We start from the raw sequence: 14,375 nt of genomic DNA on the forward strand, positions 1-14,375 counted from the left end.
AGGAGGCTTGTAGCCCTGCTGCCAGGCACCAGGTAGGAATCCAACACCTGCTGCTGTTTAGATTGCCTGAAATCAGCCCTCCCGCCCTCTTGGATTTCTACCTGTCCCCTCAACCTCAACATTATTTCAGGAAGACAGAGTTCACATTGCACAAGCAACCTTCAATCTGTGTTCTCAACTAGAAAGATAATTTTTCCAATACTCTCCTATTTCAAGATTACCTCCTGGATTTACTTAAAACCACAGCTCAAACACTCAAACTGCAAAAAGGAAATCACAGCCCAGGTCTATCACCAACTGCAGTTTACAAACAAGCAGGAACTTTCACCTTGGATTGCATTTAACAAATGTTGGGGTTTTTTTTTGTTTTTTTGTTTTTTTTTTTTGTTTTCTAGTTTTGGTTTCTGGAGACAGGTTGTCACTGCTGCCCAGGCTGGCTTTACTAACTCTTGGCAATTCTCCTGCCTCTGACTTCTGAGTCCTGGAATTGCTGGGATTACAGGCAGGCACATTATACTGGTCAATGCTTTAATTCCTATGTCAGCTGCAAGCAGACCCTGCTACAGTCTTCCCTTTTCTCCCTTCACACATGAGAGATCTAAGGCACAGGAGAAAGCAAACAGCAGAGTAGGAACCAATGCCACAACACAGGCTTCCTCAACAGAAATGAGGTATTCTTAAAGGAGGAGAAAACCAACTCAGGATAGCCTGGCTGCATGGACAGTAGAATCCAGAGCTTGTAGCTTGAGACCACAGAAAGTGCCAGGTGGAGGTATGCTCCTCCCATTTCTTTTCATTTGTAAATTAGCAAGGATAGACTAGTCTTCAGTTTGTGTGCTTCATGAAGTTTCTGGAGCCTTGAAATGGAGAGGAAAGGGAAGGAAAGGCAGGGAAAGTGGGGCAGAAGGTCAGACACTCTGGGCCTTGTAAAATATTTCTGTTTCAAGCCAAAGCCTGTGACAGCCCACATTGACCTCACAAGATAACTGAAACTGAAGGAATCCAGAAAGAAGAAAAATGGCAGCATGTCCTGGCAGGTGAGCTGAATGAGATGTGTGTGAAAGCTGAAGTCCAAACAGACACAGGCAGTCATCTGCAGGGTCTGTGCAGCACTGGTGCCCAGGGAGCCTAAAGGCAATACTACCCTGGGGGCAGAAGGCCGATGATTAGGACACTGTGTCATAAGTAAAAGCAAACTACAAAAATGTCAGGAGGAGAAACACGTCCACACCAGGGGGAATCTGGATAGACTAAGAAACCTGACAGTCACAGGAAATGCTCCTGCTACATTCCAACATGCTGGAACATTCACACATAGTGAGGGCGGGGGTGTAAGAAAAGCAGATAGGTTCCCTGGTCCCTCTAACCCTTCAGTCAACAGGATCCAACCATTCTGTGTCTCTGAAACTCAACTCTCTCCATCATCTCCCTAGCTGACTGGCTCCCAGGGAGCTTCCCTGTGTTGCTCAAGAAGCTGTTCCTCCCAAGCCGTTCTCAAAGATGAGGTGCTGATAACTTAGGGAGACAAAAGATTTACTTTCCAGTTTGTTTTCCAACTGAGCAGCTGCTTCTTGGCCCTTCAGCCTAGCCCAGAAAACCTGTAGGATACTCTCACCCTTTTCTACCTCCTGAGATTAAACAAGACAATAAATGGTTTTGAGTGTAATTTAACAATCTCTTGTTATCTACTTCAAAGGATCTACTTTTAAAACTCATAAGCAATGTGTTTTAGGCCAGCGATTCTCTATCAGGAGCAATTCTCTATCAGGAGCAACTTCACCACATGCCCTGTGGGACACTGGGCAGGATCAGAAGACAGTGGGTTGTCACTATTAGGAGGGTACTTAGGGCATCCAGAGAATGCAGGACAGGGAGGCAACCTAAGAGGTCAGTAGTGCCCAGGTCTAAAGACCATGCTTGAGAGAACTTCATAGTATAAAATATTCCAATGTTTTGTTTTCTACAAATGCTACACTTCATTATATATACAAAGTGAAGTGATATACTGTATCATAAAATTCCAGAATTATAAATATATATATATATATCATGGGAAGGAGCTAAAGAGACAGTTCCATGTGAAGAGTCAGTCACATAGGCCAGGGCTGGTCATGTGGGGATGTTAGTTTGAGAAGCTATGATGCAAAACTCCTCTGGGCTCAGCAGAAGGGAGGCAGATTTGAGTCCGTGCCGCAATCCACTCCCACCTAAATCAGAACCCCATTTTATCATTAATTGTCAAGTATTTTACCACGAGACATCAACTCTAAACTTGCAAGTTTTTCCTGTGTTTGTTAAACATTCTCTATAAAACAAATGTCTCTTGATGTAAATCATGATCTATTTCGACCACCCCACAAACAAAGCACATGCAAACCATCCCCATTAATTAGCATTCTTATTTATTGGGAAGAAGCAGGATGTAAAAGTTGTGTTGTGACTCCAAATGCCCTCAAAGCAAAAGTGTGTCCTGAGGGAATAAAGATTTAAAACTACAAAATTCCTCTTGCCTAGGATGATGTGGTAGACTTTGAGGAGCCCCTTTTGAGGGCCTTACCCTGCCTGGGGAGTAGAGGGGGGATGGCTAGGGGCAGGTGGGATGTTGGGGGGGAGGAGGAGGGAGAAGGGATTGACATCTGAAGCAAGCTTGTTCCTAATTTGAACTAATAAAATAAAATAAAAAATAAAAAAAAAACAAGGCTAAGCTAAGACCAAGCTTTCACAAAAAAAAAAAAAAAAAAAAAAAAAAACCTACAAAATTCCCCCTGGGCTGTGCAGCAAAAACTAGTCTTGAGACCAGAATTGCCAAAGGAAGTGACTTCCTTAAGTAAGCCATTTTACAACTTCCAAGTGGCTTAAGGATGCATCTCCAGTGTCCTGACTGCACCATGCTGCCTACCTGCCTACCCTTGTCCTAGCTCAAAGAACAGACTAGAGAGTCTTCTGCCCCCCCCCCCCACCCCACCCCCAGCCATCAGGAGACCCTGTGGCTCTTGGACAAGTCAATACTGCATTAAGGTTGTCAACATTCAGTCTGCTGAGTGAACACTGGTGAACATAAAGGTCTGGACTTCAGAGTGACCCTGGGGGTGTCTCCTCCTGGACTTGCGACCCTAGCGAACCCCACACTTCTTTAGACCAGCGGTCTCCAACCGGCTGGTATCAGAAGTCCATTCGGAAACACAGTAAGGGATCTTTTAAAATCCTTGTGCGGTTGTGCCCTCTCCTAGCAAGGGATAGCATGTATTCGGGACATTCCTGAGCACCTAGTAGGAATCCAGCTCTGGCCCCCAAGTACTCCGCCCATAGCAGCCTGGAAAACTGCTCACACTGCTAGGATGCTTTCCGACCACCCGGAGACATGCCCAGGTGTGCAAATCCAAGGCGCTCAGCAGCACAGGACACAGGTGTGCACACGCAGGTGAGCATGCTCAGAAGTGAACAAAAGTGTGCAGACGCCGAGGGCACTCCTAAATGTACGCAAACAAATGCGCACTAACAGATAACGCATATTCAGACATCGGCCCCAGGTCATGCCTGGGAGACGCAAAGCCTGGGTCACCCTCCCCGCGCCCCCTTGGAGCGCTCGCGCCCAGCTCACCTCTTCCAGAAACTTGGTCAAATCGTACACTTTGTGGTGCAAGATCACCCAGGTGCTCTTGCTGTCTTTGTGCTTCTGAATCTCTTCCAGGGTGTAGTACTTCACCTCTTTGTCTGACTGCCCGGCCATCTCGTAACAGTGAACCTCCCGGGCCCTGAGACACAGCCGTGCAGGGTGGTGCGCTACTCAGTTCTGAGCGGCCTCCGCCAGGGGCATTCCCAACCTTACCCGGACCAGTGCCCAGCGCGGTGAGGTGGCGCCTGGAACTGGGCAGGGACCGCACGGCCTCCGGGATTGGCCAGGAAGGAGGTGCTCCCTCCCTCAGTCGACGCCCTCCTCCAACCCAATCACGCCCCCCCAGCCCAGTGTGCGAATGTTGATTGGCTACAAGAGGTGCCCCTCACAATCATCCGCTGCCTGCGCGCAGGGTGGGGAAAGGCTTTTCTGAGTCTGCGCCGGAGGCAAGCGGGTGGGGCCAATGGCACTGATGAGAGGAGATCAGAGGTCTGAGGACCACACTCCCCAGCGGGACACTCCCCTGCCCTTTCGCAGGGAGTAAATACCATATATTAACAGATAGGCTCTCTGCGGCTCTCATCCAGTCCCCCCAGTGGCTAGATATTAATGTAACCATTCAATATCAAAACAAGGCAGCCCATGCCAGCAGAACCAGCCCCAGAAAGTGAAGGCAGGAGGATAAAGAGTTTGGAGTCAGCTTGGGCTACATAGGAAGTTCCATTCCGACATTAGCCAAGACCTTGTTATAAAAGAAGGAACAAAAGAAATCCACATCAATACATTGTAGTCCCCTCTACTTTTAGGATTGGTGAGTGTGCAAGTGTGTGACCTCCAAACATAACTCCCCTGTCACAAGCTATAGCTACTACTGTGTTCTGGAATTACACTTGCATGCTCACCATATCTAGCTGCTAGGTAATCTAGCTCCAGGAACCTCATTCCTGAATTATTTTGACATCACAAGATGTTATATTTGAGATTGGCTTTTTCACTTGTCTTCTTGCCCTCAAAACCCATCCAAGAAGTGAACTGTATCGATTCATTTCGTTGTCATCATTCTGGCAGGAGCAAAAGTATTCCAGGGAGAGACACTTTTGTCCCCTCCCCTTAGCTACCACATTGCTGAGACATTGCCCTTCAAATTGGAGTTTCCATAGCAATCTCTTAATGGGAGAAGGAAAACACTGAAGTCCCTGTGTCAGTCAGAAAAGGAACTTGGCTCCCAGGAAGGAGATTTCACACAGTTCTAACAAGTTGTCAAAACCAGAAGAGACTGGAGCTGAAACAAAGACAGGTCATTGTTGAGGGTTAGCAGAACTGCTTAGTTGTGCATAACTCTTGCCTGCTACTTAAACTCTTGCCTAAACTCTAGGTCAGACAAAGATGAGCTGAAGCAGGGTGAAGGAGGCCACAACATCTCTTTATTTGTCCCTTCCCAAATGTGGCTGGATTAAATAAATCTATTTTCTCTGCTGTTTCCTATTACTTGTTTGTTTAATTGATCTCCTGAGGATTGGTGGCTGAGCCTGACTTGTTTGGGCTGCCAGGGGCCAGGCTTTGACCCTAATAGCTCCAGTAGTATTTCATGGTGTAGGTGTTATAATAAATCGAGTGGGGGACCATGGAGGATTCCATAGCAGGCCAGGTGACCGAGGTGGGGGACAAAATGTCAGGCAGACAGACCTTAAGTGAGACATTTTATTAGAAAGGGGAGGGAGAAGGAAATAAAGAGAAAAGAGTTAAAGAGACACAGGACAAAAAGAGGACAGAAGAGAAGAGGGAGACAGGAAAAGTCTACCCCAGGAGAACAACCAGAAAGAAAGCATTAAGTGAGTGGGCAGGGGGCTTTCTTTTAAAGGGGTCCTTCACACCTGCATGCTGACCAGGGCACTGCCTGAGTGCATTCTGTCAGGTGACAGGAGCAGGCCAGCATAATGCCTGAATCTAACAGTGGACCAGCACTGTTAAAACCAGCTTGTTTAAAAACTCACGGCTTAAGGACATTTTGGTGATTTTCAGGTTTTGGTTAACTATGGAAAAGTTGATATGAGCAACCATATACAAGTTTTGTGTGACTACAACTTTTTGTTTTTAGTATAATTGCCAAGGAGTGCGTGGCTGCTGGGAAATATATATAAGCAACTGTGTGATCAGTTTGTCAGAAACCGCCAAGTCATCGCAGCTTCACATTCCTACAGCAGTCCTGAGGGACCCAGAGTTTTGGCTTTGTTGTTCTTTATTGTGCCAACTTCTACCAGGTGTGCAAAGTGGTAGTCCTAATTAGTCTGAGCCATCTTCTCAAGTACTTATTTACCATTTGGATTCCATCTTTCTTTGCTTTAGCAATATTGGGTTTGAAAGTATTTTGTTTTATAAAAAAGAATTTTATGGAAGTATGTTAATCTCACCGATGGAGAATAAGAGAAGTACCACAGTTTAAAGCCAAATTTGAAGCAAGCTTTAATTAAATACCAGCCAGGTAGATGGTCTCTGGCCAGGCCCATACCCAGGTTCCTGGGAAATGGCCCAGAATCACAGTTTGTATCAGCTTCAGAAGGAAAACCCATAATTCATTGCATTTCCCATCAGGTCCAATAAGGGGGAAGCATACATCCTGACGTATTTCCTGCCCATGAACCCCCTGCCCACATGTGATCAAACAAACTTGTTTAGGGAATGAAAAACATGTGGCTGGTTATCTCCCATAAACAACAGCCTCCAGCATTTCAGGAACTATCTGTCCTTGGGCAAGAGGTTTGCAGATCAGAGGCATTTTTGTTTCATGGATCTCTTAGGCATAGTGATTAAGACTTAAAATGTAACTTTGGCTCTCACATGTATTAGGTGAGTTCAGCCAGAAGTGGGATTTGTTTTATCCATTTGTAGCTTTTCCTCTCGACATATTTGTCTTTGTCCAAGCAAACAGTTTTAATTTTGAAAACATTCCATTTTTATTTGGTTCTTTGTATTTTGGTGTTTTCTAATACAGTGTCTTACTGTGTGGTCCAGTTTGTCTGGGAACTTACTATGTAGCCTATGCTGGCTTCAAATTCCTCTCTCAAGAGGTCTTTCTGTCTCTGAGTCTTGAGTAGCTTGGACTACAGGACACCCCACTACAATACATTCCAAGCTCCCTTTTCTTTGTGTGAAGTAAAAGACTCACACTGGAGTTTCTTTCTCTCGTACCAAACTGTTGAAGCATTCTTTGCTAAGGAGATTTGAAAGGAAAGGAGTAAGAAATCCCTTGTACATACCCTTAATTCTAGATGGGTTGTTTAGCTGAACCTAGCAATCAAAAAAATACAGGAGCTGATTAGCAAGAGAAAACGGGATTGGTGTTAATTTTATGTGCACATGGAGATATGTACAAGACACTAAAGTGAAAAATACAAACAAAGAATGACATTTTTGTGTGTTTTAGATAAATAACAATAAACTTGTGAAGAAATGACAGGACAAATGGACCTCTAACTAGGTAGTAAATCCAAGGAAAGCAATTAGGAGATAAGTGGGACGGATATAAATGCTAGTGAAAGACAAGGGTCGTGTAAAGAACTTATCTGTGCAGGTTTACGGCTGCCCTCATCAGTCTTAGGTGATAAAGGCTAGTTCTACTCCTGGTGTCAGAAAGACAAGGTTTCATCTTGAAGTAACCACTATGCCAGGCCCACAAAACTGGCAACAAGTCCCTAACTCCTCCAATAGCCTGTCTTTACTTGAAAGACCCCCCCCCCCGAAGAGGTACTTTCGTAGAGGGGGACCCACACCCAGGAATCAGCGAGGCCACGAACTTGGATGCAAAAACAAGAGGCTTTATTGGAGACGCGGGTACCCGGGGCGACTTAGCTTCTGTGTGGCTAAGCGCCCCGAGCCAAGGGAAAGGGGTCCTTATATAGGGAAAAAGGCGCAAGCTAGGAGCAGGGATTCTATTGGATAATTCTAATGAGGCATTATACAGAGCTATTCCCATTGGTCAATGTATATGAGGCGCTATACAGGGTTATTCAAATGAGGCAAAGTACAGAGTTATTCAAATGAGGTGAAACACAGAGTCTTTCAAATGAGGCGAAATACAGAATCATTTCCATTGGATGGTTCAAATGAGACACAGAGCCATTCCAGATCAGCATATTCTCAAGGTCTGGTGTCTGGTGTCTGGTACAGCAGACTCAATTCCCCCCCCCCCTTCCTGATGGCTGACCTTGGGGGCGGAGACCTTGGGACGGAGTGTTTCTCTTCGGGCGGGGGCTCAGGGGCAGGGCTCCAGGCCGGCTCACTCGGTGTTTGTTCTCGTGCCGACCCACCTGGTGCTCGCCCTCGTGCCGGCCCACCCGGTGCTCATTCTCGGGCCGGCCCACCTGGTGCTCATTCTCGGGCCGGCCCACCCGGTGCTTGTTCTCGGGCCGGGCGTGCGGCGGGTGGCGGGGAAAGGCCGCCGGGGGTGGGGATCGGGGAAGCCGCCAACAGGAGGAAGAGGAGACAAACTTGAGAAAGAAAGGGCTAAGGGACAGGGGTCTTTCATACTAAATTCTTTTGGTTTATTTATCAAAAATCAGTGGAATTAGTTCTGAATTTTATATTCTGTTCCACTGATCCATATGGCTGTTTCCACCAATACCATAGGGTCTTGACAACAGTAACTATGGAATAATTCCCGAATCAGGTACAATGTGTCCTCCTGCTTTATTTTTTCCTTCAAACCCATTTCAGATCATCTCATTCCTTTGGCTTGCTGTATACACATTATAATAATGTCTATGTCTACATTAGTTACTTTTCTGTTACTGTGACAAAATGCCTGGACCAAAGCAACTTACAGAAGAAAGGTTTTATTCAGGCTTAGGGTTTCAGAGGCTAAGAGTCTGTCACCAAACAGAGGCATGGCTGCTGGAGCAAGAAGCAGGCATTGAGCTGAAGCACAGAGCTGAGGGCTCACATCTTGAACCAAAAGCACTGTGGTGGTTTGAATAGGAATGGCCCCAATAGACTCATATATTTGGATTCCTAGTCATCAGGGAGTAGCAACACTTGAGAAGGATCAGGAAGTGTGGCCTTGTTGGAGGTGGGCTTTCAGGTGTCCAAAAAACCTGAGCCAGGCCCAGTGGCTCTCTCTCTCTTTTGCTGCTGCCTGCAGAACTGGATGTAAAGCTCTCAGCTCCTTCTCCAGCACCATATTATCTGCCAGCACATTGCCATGCTCCCTGCCATGCTGCTTATGGACTAAATCTCTGAAAGGGTAAGCAAGCCCCAATTAAATGATTTCCTTTATAAGAGTTACAGTAGTCATGGTGTCTCTTCACAGCAATAGAACAGTGACTAAGACCAGCAAGCACAAAGCAGGAAAAGAACTGAAAATGGCATCTCGAAAATGCCTCCAGTTACATGTGTCCTCCAACAGGGCCACATCCCCCAAGCCTCTCTCACAAATACCACCAGAGGAGATCAAGTGTTCAAATGCCCAAGACTATGGGCAACACTTCTCTTTCAGGCTACCACAATGTCTACACATGCACTGCTGAGATTTTATTATGAATTTCCTTCAGAGATGGGAGAGCTAGCTGAGAGCAAATGCCTCTCTTGCAGAGGACCTGGGTTCGGGTTTTCTGCACTCATGGGGATTTGCTCATAACAGTTCCAGTGGCCCCAGAGCTCTCTCTGGCCTCCAATGCCACCTTCATGTATGTGCCACACTTCCAGACAAACAGGTGCACACATAAACACATCTTTAAACACATATTTTTTTCATTAAAACTATATGTTAAATTAGGAAAAATTGCTTACTGTTGCCCCTTCTAATTTATAAGTACAGAGATTTTTCTTAGAGATTTTGCATCAGATGTTTTAACTTCAGCATACAAGTCCTATATGCTTTATTGAATAGACATCTCAATATTGTTTTTACATAAATTGTAGGTATTCCTTATTATTTAGTGTGGTGTGGAGAGGTCCACATGCCAATTGCACAAGTGTGAGGGTCAGAGGCCACTTTTGCTTCCTTCTTCCCACCTTTGCGTAGGTTCTAAGCATAAACTCATGTCAACAGCCTTGCTGGACAGTGCTTTTCCCTCCACAGCATCCTGCCAGTCCTAAATGTTCATTGTTTTAGTAGTTATAAATGATACTGTATTTCCTTGTACATACCCCATATTCATTTCAATATATAATTACATAACTAATTTTTATACTTTTCTTGAGTCTGTATTTTGAAGAACTCAGCTTCTTTACATGTGTGTTGAGATTTTCTTGTAGGCCATTATATCATCTGACAATGACCTATGCCTTTAATTTCCCCCCCCTTTTTTTTAAAAAATCCCTTATCACATTGACTAGCACCATGTTAAAAGGTGGGGAAAACACTTTAAAGAAGGGCAGGGTTTTCTGGTTCATGGTTAAGGGCATAGTCCAACCCAGTGGGGAAATCATGGCTGCAGTGTGATTTTAGGCAGATAATCATGTTTCATCTACAGTCAACCATAGGTCAAGAGGTGGAGCAAGCAACCAGTTGACAGGAAAAAGACAGAGATAAAGAGGAAGTCAGGAGGATGCAGACAGAGAGATGCAAAGGAAGTGGAAGGGAGAAATTTTCATTTGGAGGAGTCTTGTTTGAGACAGCAGAGGAGAAAGTCTTTTTCTGGGACATTGGTGGAAGAGGCAGTCAGCTGGGTGCTTTCTCTACCTCTCTGAGCTAGCAGGCTTTCACCCCAACATCTGGCTCCCAAGTCTTTATTGGTAAAATCAAATGATTGAGATTTTGCTAAAAACAACGTTTGATGCTCCAATATGAAGAATAACCACACAGACAGAAAATCATGCCAGCTGCAGACAAACTGAGAACCCATCAGATTTGGTAAGATACCCAGGAAGTCCTCATGGAAAGAGTTAAGTAATATTAAAAAGAAAAATCTTTCCCACATTAATGATGGGAAATATTATAATACAGGACATTAGGAGGAAGGCCAGCTGGGTGATTTCTCCACCTCTCTGAGCTAGCAGGCTTTTTTGTTTTGTTTTGTGTTTGTGTTTTGAGACAGGGTTTCTCTATATTGCTTTGGAGCCTGTCCTGGAACTCATTCTGTAGATCAGGCTGGCCTCAAACTCACAGAGATCCACCTGCCTCTGTCCCTGCCTCCTGAGTGCTGGGATTAAAGGCCTGTGACACCAACACTTGGCTGCTACAGATTTTCTTTAACCCCAACATCTAGCTCCCAGGTCTTTACTGGTAAAATCGAACAATTGAGATTTAGTAAAATCAAACAAGTGAACCACAATTGCCCCGGACAGTGGGGCACTACTGGAGCTCACACCTGGATGTGCTTCAGTCACCAAAGAACCTGGAATGATAAGGTCAAGAGGCCCAAAGAACCATAGCAAGACAGGTTCCTGATCAAGCTGCAATTTTATTTTTCACAGGGACCTTATATAGGGGTGCCAAACGGGGAGCTTGGCAGGCAGGGAGAGGTCCTTTGAGGCCCTTTGCTTGATAACAAAACCGCAGAAATGTCCCTGTGTGTGAGTCCTTGGAGAGTGCAGGATGCTACCAAGGACAGAGAGTGCAGGTGTTAGATAACAGTGGTTAGAGAATGCTGGGGGCGGCAGAGGGGCTAGGGTGGGGTGGGGGAAGGGTTGCTAGGTAACCTGACCATGAAATGTTTCTTTCCTTCTATAAACTACTTCTATGAGCCCAAATGTTATTCGGGGAGGGAAGAACTGAAGGCAGCTATTCTTTTAACATAATGGGTTATTCTTAAAATGCTGGCAACTTTCTCTGAAGCAGCCCAAGTATCTTACAGGTCTAAGGTTATTTTCTGCCATGGCTCCTGACACACAATATACCTTTTTCTTTGAAACCCTGGAACTACTGAATCTCCCCTTGACCTCCAGCAGGGCATTCTCTTGAAGTCATGGCAACTTTTATAATCCAATACCAAAGACTGCTTCAGACATTGATTCCAAATAACTCCCAGTGTATTTCAAAATAAAACTATGAACTGGGGAAGATATATGAGTGGGTAAAATACTTGCTGGGCAAGCATGAGAATAGGAGTGTGAATCCCTAGTACACACTTAATATCTGGGTGGGTGTGGCAGTCCTCCTGTAATCTTAGCTAAAGGGAAGCATAGAGGCAGAGACAGAAAATCCCTCGTGCAAAGACAAAATGACAAGCTCAGGTTTGTGGGAGAGCTTGCTTCAATAAATAAGGTGGAGAATGATTGAAGAAGACATGTAATGTCAACCTCAGGCCTAGACATAAATGTACACACACCTGCACAGCCACTAGTACACATATACATGACTTAGTTAGCAATTGTTGTAAGCCATTAACTCATGTTACCACTGAGATTAGCACATAGAAATCAGTCAAGTTTACCTAACACAATTGTTATTATTACTCAATAAGACTTCCTTATTCTAAAACACAGGTATGAGGAAGTAACCTACCTGGCAAGGTACTATAAACAGGCAAAATTTAGACACAGAAACCTGAGAAATTGAAAGTACACAAATATTACAAATGCCCCTGGATTTCTCCCACAAGAACATTGCAATAAAATCAGTTATATTCTATTTCTAACCTTTTACAAATAAAAATATACTCTAAGAAGTATTTGCTCTCTCTCTCTCTCTCTCTCTCTCTCTCTCTCTCTCTCTCTCTCTCTCTCTCTCTCTCTCTCTCTCCATCCTTATCAAATAAACTTTTCTACAAAAATGGCTCCTGTAACATGATAAATAAAAGACCCGAGACCCAGAGACAGATAGTGATGTTCAAGCTTCAAGCTGGAAATCAGAGAAGAAAAGCAGCCAGGCACTAACTTTTACCTCTACCTCAGCTCAGACCAAAGGGGCTATCCTCAGACTGCCCCCGACTTCACTGCTCCTCAGATTCACTCAGACTGCTATGCTCTCCTCATTGTAGTTGGAGAATCCTGAGACTGACTACTGAAGACTCTGATCCTATCTTTTATATCTCTCTAGTGCTGGGATTAAAGGTGTGAGCTCTGTTACTTTTTTAAACTGATTCAATCTCGTGTAGCCCTAGGTGGCCTTGAACTCACAGAGATCCACCTTCCTTTGTCTACTGAGTCCTGGGATTAAAGGTGTGTACCAGTACCACCACTGCCTGATCTCTGTAGCTTGAGGCTGACTTTGCTTTCTGAATCCTCAGGCAAACTTTAATAAATCATAAATAATATATCACCACAGGCTCCAATTTAAATATGAACATAGGAAATCTGCATTATATTTGTGTCTTTTGAGTATCATGTTAATGCTTTTCCTTTCTAGAAATATGTCTCTGTCTCTTGTGCATATTTAGTTAAATCTAAGTAATTATCCATCTTTCTATGGTTTTGTAAGACCTCCGGAGGCTCAGGCCCCCAGGATCTCAGCCCAGGACCTTGGCCACTCCAATCACCAGGCAGAGGCGAAAGCTTGATGCAAACTGCATGAGGCTTTATTGTAGTTGTTTAACGAGCTAACCCCATGTTAGCTCGGGTCTTTCATCCACCCGCCATGGCAGATGGCTAGGAAAGACAGCTCGAAGTGTCTGCATAGAGATCTTATAGGGCATCGTAAGGGGAGTGTCTAAGGGTCCGCACAGGCTCAGGCCTCCAGGCTTGGAGGGCTTGCCCTGTGTTGATTGGTCAACTGGTTGTTATGGCCCATAGGCCCTCCCAGGGTGGTTACTATGCTCTGTGTGTCATTGCTGTGCACTTGTCTGTAAAGCACACCCAGAGCCGTAAAGCATAGCGCCACCAGCTAACTTCTGATTGGTTCCTTGCCATGAGGCAGGCATTTGACCTCCTAGTGACCAAGGCAAGGTCAGGCAAGCACCTGTTCAGCTGTTATGGCTGCCGAAATGGGGAGCTGGTCCCTTCAGTTTGAAGTGGTTTTATCCTATGACTTGATAAACACTAACATCGTTACTGAGATTCTTTCAGATGTCGAATGAGGAATGGAGTACAAATCGATCATATCTGTCTACCCGGCTAATAAAAGTATCTGGAGATGTGGTCTTTGCTAGGGAAGAGCACACTGATTGGTTGTCAAATCCCAAATGGTCATGCCCGAAAACACACATACAAATAACATATGCACTAAGCAGGTTATATTTAGCTATATCTGTTCCTAATAACAATCAATGGAAAAATTAGTCATGAGTTTGAAGGACAGCAGAAATAGGTATACCAAAGAGTTTAGAGGGAGGGGAGAAACATTGTAATTAAATTAAAATCTCAAAAATAAACAACTTTTTAAAAACACATCTGGAGTTCATTGGTGAAATAGAGCCATTTATCACTGTAACTTCAAACAATTACAAGCTAATTATATGCAGAACATCCTGCTATAAATTCATTTATATTAGTTAATTTTGCATACTTGCAGCCAAACAACCAAATACTTAAGGAAAATTGCTTAGCTCACAGTTTCAGAGAGGTCAGTCCATGATCACTTGGCCCCATGCACTTGGACCAAACATCATAGCATGGGAGTGAGTGGCAGAGGTTAGTCAGCTCGTGAGAGGCATCAGACATAGAGGAAAGGGCTGGGGACAGGCACGGTCCAAATACTGAATATGATATTTGTGGGTGCAAACCTCAGCTTGATTCCAGGAGCTCGAATCTGCCATTGTCTTTCAGATGCTGGCTGATTACCTCTGGATGACCTGGCCACTGTGGAGAATGTCTCCTAGTTTGTGTAACAATAGACCTAGGCCCCTAGGTGGACACACACCCATCATGGGGGCTGGTGGAACGT

The 14,375-nt window shown here is 44.7% G+C and overlaps 1 protein-coding gene across 1 annotated transcript in view; it reads right to left on the reverse strand.

Moving 5' to 3' along the window:
- Positions 1-3,876, reverse strand: part of LOC100774522 (cytochrome b5) — a 30,088-nt gene extending 26,212 nt beyond the window's left edge. Inside the window, exon 1 of the mRNA XM_027403730.2 lies at positions 3,602-3,876. Within this exon, the coding sequence (XP_027259531.1) occupies positions 3,602-3,730 (129 nt within the window). The 5' untranslated portion in view covers positions 3,731-3,876. The remainder of the gene's footprint in view (positions 1-3,601) is intronic.
- Between the last annotated feature and the right edge of the window lie 10,499 nt (positions 3,877-14,375).

This window comes from Cricetulus griseus, chromosome 2 (assembly GCF_003668045.3).
Source record: "Cricetulus griseus strain 17A/GY chromosome 2, alternate assembly CriGri-PICRH-1.0, whole genome shotgun sequence".
Taxonomy (NCBI): domain Eukaryota; kingdom Metazoa; phylum Chordata; class Mammalia; order Rodentia; family Cricetidae; genus Cricetulus; species Cricetulus griseus.